General features: G+C 38.9%; 1 protein-coding gene across 1 annotated transcript in view; it reads right to left on the bottom strand.

The window, feature by feature from the left end:
* The window catches only part of MMP20 (matrix metallopeptidase 20), a 30,541-nt gene extending 24,787 nt beyond the window's left edge, over positions 1–5,754 (bottom strand). The window contains exons 1-2 of the mRNA XM_087721145.1: positions 5,629–5,754; positions 1,716–1,960 (exon numbers count right to left, since the gene is read on the bottom strand). Of these exons, the coding sequence (XP_087577271.1) occupies positions 1,716–1,960; positions 5,629–5,754 (371 nt within the window). The remainder of the gene's footprint in view (positions 1–1,715; positions 1,961–5,628) is intronic.
* Positions 5,755–6,000: the final 246 nt, after the last annotated feature.

Here is a 6,000-nt window from a genome sequence, read left to right on the forward strand (position 1 = left end):
AAGAATTCTATTCTATTCTATTCTATTCTATTCTATTCTATTCTATTCTATTCTATTCTATTCTATTCTTCAGCTCTGACTGGGTGGTGGCGAAGGGAAGGATTTATATTCCCTGCAGATAGTTGTCATTTGCATTCTTTTAGAGAGTCATTGAGGCCACTTGGGGGCTTGTCTGTGTCACCAGGTTCACCTGAGTAGTGCAAATGAAATTCTTGGATGAGAAGTGAAAGGTCTTCAAAGAAAGAAACTATTGAGCGAAAAATAGAACTCAAACCAGAAGCATTCTTATTAGGATTACTAGATCACAAAATGGACAAGCAAGCTCAATACATAATCATACACATACTCATTGCAGCCAGGATTGCTTTAGCACAAAACTGGGGAAAAAAATCAATGCACCCTCAGATGAAACTATAATCAGGAAAATACTCGAATGCGCAGAAGTGGATAAAATGACAATAGAACTAAAAGAAAGAGAAGAATCGAATTTCTATAAAGTATGGAATAAAATGTATCAGTGGCTAGAAATCAGAAGCCAAAACAGAAAATAGGGAATATAAATATACGGTGATACAAATAATGAATATTATTATAAGTGTTAATACTACGTTTGCTACATTATAGGACAAGTTTAAAGCAACAGGAAGGCAGTGCAGAAGGGAGAACTATAAAAGCTAAGCAGGAAAGCCGATATAGAAAGCTGTAAAATTACTGTATATTGTTATGTATGTTCTGTGTTTTGTTTTGTTTTTCTTGTTGTGTCTTCTTTACTGTTTTTAAAGATTAAAACATTCAATAAAGATTATTAAAAAAGAAAGAAAGAAAAGTCTTCAAAGAAAAACAAGCAAGTTCAGTTGCCTCTTGAAAAAATACCTTTGGGGACAACCATGACTTGGATGACTGAGAATATCCATAGACATCAGTTGGTATGTTTGTTAGTGAAGTCTGACCCCCTATGGTCAATCTTAGAGCAATGGTTCCCAACCTTTTTGGAACCATTGACTGGTTTTGTAGAGGACAATTTATCCAAGGATTGGGGGGGAGGAAAATGGTTTCAATTTTGCTTGCTTGCCTGTTGCTCACATCCAGCTGTGCAGCCCAGGAATTGTGGACTACTGTCTTAGGAGAATTATTAAAATCCTATATGGCCTAAGTACTGACATACTGAGCTGAGGTGGCAGTGGTGGGATTCAAATAATTTAACAACCAATTCTCTGCCCTAATGATTTCTTCCAAAAACCAGTTCACCAAACTGCTTAGAAAGTTACCAACCGGTTCTCCCGAAGTGGTGCCAATTGGCTGAATCCCACCACTGGCACAGTGGGTAGAGTGCAGTACTGCAGGCTACTTCAGTTGACTGCTAGCTGCATTTCTAGAGTTCAAATCTCACTGGCTCAAGTTTGACTCATCCTTCCATCCTTCCAAGGTGGGTAAAATGAGGACCCAGATTGTTGATGGAAATATGCTGACTCTGCAAACTGCTTAGAGAGGGCTGTAAAAGCACTATGAAGCGGTATATAAATTCAAGTTATATTGCTATTGCTGTATACCATTTCTACAACCAATAAGTGAAAGATAATGTGCCCACCTCCCTCAAATGGCAAATGTTGACACACCTCTATAATCTGTAGCGTATAGACTGCTGCCAGAATACAAGACAACTAAATTGCAGAATAGCAAATAAGGTAAATATTTCAAGATCAAATATTCATTACCTGTATGTCAGTGTCCTTTTTTTCCACTTAGGTTGCCCAGGAAAAAGTCGATAGTTTTCTACATCCGGGACTCCACATCGAGGCTTCTTTATTATATCCATAGTGCTGTGGTCCAACTTCCCAGTGACCTGTAAGCCAAAGAAAGCTTGCATCTGCTGGACTTTCTTCGCCATGGAATTGCTGCCACTGATCATTTCTCCAACTTGGTGTCTTCCTTTTGGTGTGTAATATTTGTCAAGGTATTCCTAAAGGCAGAGACCTAAAGGAGTAAGTTGTCCTCTTACACATCACACCCAAATGTATAGATTTGCATAAAGTTAGGAAGCCCTCATTTAAATACTATATAGATACATGTCTGCTATAATGTATTCTTAAACTGATTGCACTCTGTTCATTTCAGAGGTGGTATTCAGATTTGCATAAAGTTAGAAAGCCCTCATTTAAATACTATATAGATACATGTCTGCTATAATGTATTCTTAAACTGATTGCACTCTGTTCATTTCAGAGGTGGTATTCAGCAGGTTTTGACCAGTTCTGGAGAACCAGTAGCAGAAATTTTGAGTAGTTCGGACAAACAGTGAATACCACCTCTGACTGGCCCCGCCCCATCTATTTTCTGCCTCCCGAGTCCCAGATGATCAGGAGGGAATGGGGATTTTGCAGTAACCTTCCCTTGGAGTGGGGTGGGAATGGAATTTTTACAGTATCCTTCTCCTGCCACGCCCACCAAGCCACGCCCATCAAGCCACGCCCATCAAGCCATGCCATACCCGCCAAGCCACACCAACAGAACCGGTAGTAAAAATATTTGAATCCCACACTATTTCATGTATTTATATATATACCCTTTAAAAATAATCTTCAATCAGGTTATCATGAAACAACTCCAAAGTACTAAATTCCAGAATAAAATCCTCAAACTAAATCTTGGCAATATTAGACAAAACTTACAAAATGAAATAGAAATTCAAACCTAGTTGAATAGTAGAATTGAATTGATTCCAATAGCTACTAAATTATCTGTTTAATAAAGGTTGACATCATCATCATCATCATCATCATCATCATCATCATCATCATCATCATCATCATGTTTATGTGAATTAGTGTTCTGAATATTGTCTTCAATTCAATTCAAAACCATTTAAATATGAGCCAGCTGTGTGCAGCAATTGCCAAAAAAGCCAACACAGTTCTAGGCTACATAAATAGAGGGATAGAATCAAGATCACGTGACGTGTTAACACCATTTTATAAAGCCTTCGTAAGGCCACACTTGGAATACTGCATTCAGTTTCCATCACCATGATGTAGAAAAGATGTGGAGACTTTAGAAAGTGTGCAGAGAAAAGCAACAAAGAGGATTGGGGGACTGGAGACTAAAACATATGAGGAACGGTTGCAGGAACTGGGCCTGTCTAGTTTAATGAAAAGAAGGACCAGGGGAGACATGATAGCAGTGTTCCAATATCTCAGGGGTTGCCACAAAGAAGAGGGAGTCAAACTATTCTCCAAGGCACCTGAGGGTAGAACAAGAAGCAATGGATAGAAACTAATCAAGGAGAGAAGCAACTTAGAACTGAGGAAAAAATTCTTGACCGTTAGAACAATTAATCAGTGGAACCGCTTGCCTCCAGAAGTTGTGAATGCCCCAATACTGGAAGTCTTTAAGAAAATGCTGGATAGCCATTTGTCTGAAATGGTATAGGGTTCCCTGCTTAAGCAGGGGGTTGGACAAGAAGACCTCCAAGGTCCCTTCCAACTCTGCTATTGTATTGTATTGTTCAGATACTTATTGTGCTGGGAAACTTTTAAGCTCCTTATTCTCTTTGAAGATGTTTTGAAGGAAAGGATTGTGTTCTAAGAAGTCCTTAAAACGAAACCTTCTGCAGCTACTTAAACTGGATATATTACTGCGAAATAAAATACACATATAGGTGTTTCAAGCCCAGTGTGATAAAGTGGCAATTTGATACTTTTAAAACGATGGTTCTAATCTCTGCATTTACAGTCTCCATTTAGTGAGGTAGCAAATCACACAAGCCATGGTTTGCTTAACCAAGATGTATTAAAGCTATCAAGGATGCAATGGATTTGCAATATGCTTTAAATTATAATCATACATCAGCCACAATGGCTTGGTTTACACAACTTGCAAAACTTAATTATATTGCGGCTCAGGATATTACATGGCTATTTTATCATTTATTAGACTGTCTTCTCCAATCTGGAATTTCCTTGATGTGTTGAGACTGCAGCTCTCAAAATTGTCACTTGCCAACAGATGTTAATCTGGAAGCTGCAAGATTATTGAAATATATATCATCACTCTGTCAAGCAGATATACAGTGTGTGTGTCTGGTGTCTATGTGCACAAAGGAAAATGATGAAATGTGCTTTACTATATTGTGACATGAATTCTATGAATTATATCATTGTAAACCAAAGCATAAACGCTTTGCATCTTAACATGCAAATAGGAAGATATCATTTTTTTCTTCCTTACTAATATTTAGAGTCAGGGTCATTCTAATGCAGGTTAACATTTTCCAAAATTGCTTTCCTAAAGTTATTAAAATGTTAAGGAAATTATTGCTCAGGTTTCCAATAGCTTGACATTTCTAATGATCCACATTGTTGCAGGTTGCTTAAAGTGCATGCTTAAGATTTAAAGCAAGATTCTATTATATTTTCAGTTTGAAGACTTAAGACTTCCACTCTTGAGATTTAAGACCCTGTTGACATTTAAAGCATATTTTCCCCAATTGTATAGGAAAGGTAAAGGTTCCCCTTCCACATATGTGCTAGTCATTCCCAACTCTAGGGGGTGACGCTCATCTCTGTTTCAAAGCTGAAGAGCCAGTGATGTCCAAAGATGTCTCCATGGTCATGTGGCCAGCATGACTAAATGCTGAAGGTTCACGGAACGCTGTTACCTTCCCACCAAAGGTGGTCCCTATTTTTCTACTTGCAGTTTTTACCTGCTTTCGAACTGCTAGGTTGGCAGAAGCTGGGACAAGTAATGGGAGCTCACTCTATTACACAGTACTAGGATTTAGAATCGCTGAACTGCCGACCTTCTGATCGACAAGCTCAGCATCTTAGCCACTGAGCCACCACATCCCTTTTAGTATGGGAAAAGGAAACAACAAAACCAAATGTCTTTTTCTAAATGGTGACAGTGGTATCAACATTTGGGAGGGAAAGGCAGAGTTTCAGTTATACAGCAAAATATTTTTAAAAATGTCATTTAATCCAAAAGAGTTAAAACATCTTCCCTAGTTTCTTCCCGGGGCTATTAAGGGCAGAATCTCAAAATGACAACTTAAATTAAGTCCTGTTGATACCTACACAACATATTTTTGGTATATGTTAGTCAGATGATTAGGGGACTGGAGGCTGAAACATATGAAGAACGGTTGCAGGAACTGGGTATGTCTAGTTTAATGAAAAGAAGGATCAGGGGAGACATGATAGCAGTGTTCAGATGTCTCAGGGGTTGCCATAAAGAAGAGGGAGTCAAACTATTCTCCAAAGCACCTGAGGGCAGGAGAAGAAGCAATGGGTGGAAATTAATCAAGGAGAGAAGCAACTTAGAACTGAGGAGAAATCTCCTGACAGTTAGAACAATTTATCAGTGGAACAACTTGCCTCCTGAAGTTGTGAATGCTCCAACACTGGAAGTCTTTAAGAAAATGCTGGATAGCCATTTGTCTGAAGTGGTGTAAGGTTTCCTGCCTAAGCAGAAGGTTGGACTAGAAGACCTCCAAGGTCTCTTCCAACTCTGTTATTCTGTTCTGTTCAGTTATGCTAACAGTTAAGCCCAGTTCCACTGAGAAATTCAGTAGGCTTCCCAATGTACGCCTAGAATTGCAGCCTAAATCGTTAAAGCATGCAAACCATTACCCACCTGGGCAATGTAGAAATCACTCCAGTTAGACGCTTTTGGCAATACGAAAAGAGCCGGGGCTGCAGCTGAGTATTTCAAAGAAAATATCAAAAGTAAAGCTGGGAAGAAGAGGCAAAACAGCTCCATTTCTTCCTGTAGATGAGGAGTGGCTTGAGAAGAGCAGGCAAAAGGATCCCATTCTCCTTTTATAGAGGACACCTAGTTTGGAAGCTAAGAGCCAAGATGACTCATGTCTCAGAAGGTAATTGTACAGCTTAAAGATTTGATGAAGGGGTAACACACCGGTACTTAAGTAGAGGAAAAGTTAGATTCCTTCTAACTCATTAAAAACACTGCCAAGAAAGAAACACTGCAGAATGCGACAGAAATTCA

This window comes from Thamnophis sirtalis, unplaced genomic scaffold, assembly GCF_051295495.1.
Source record: "Thamnophis sirtalis isolate CommonGarterSnake01/CBP01778 unplaced genomic scaffold, rThaSir2_p1.2 scaffold_8, whole genome shotgun sequence".
Lineage (NCBI taxonomy): Eukaryota > Metazoa > Chordata > Lepidosauria > Squamata > Natricidae > Thamnophis > Thamnophis sirtalis.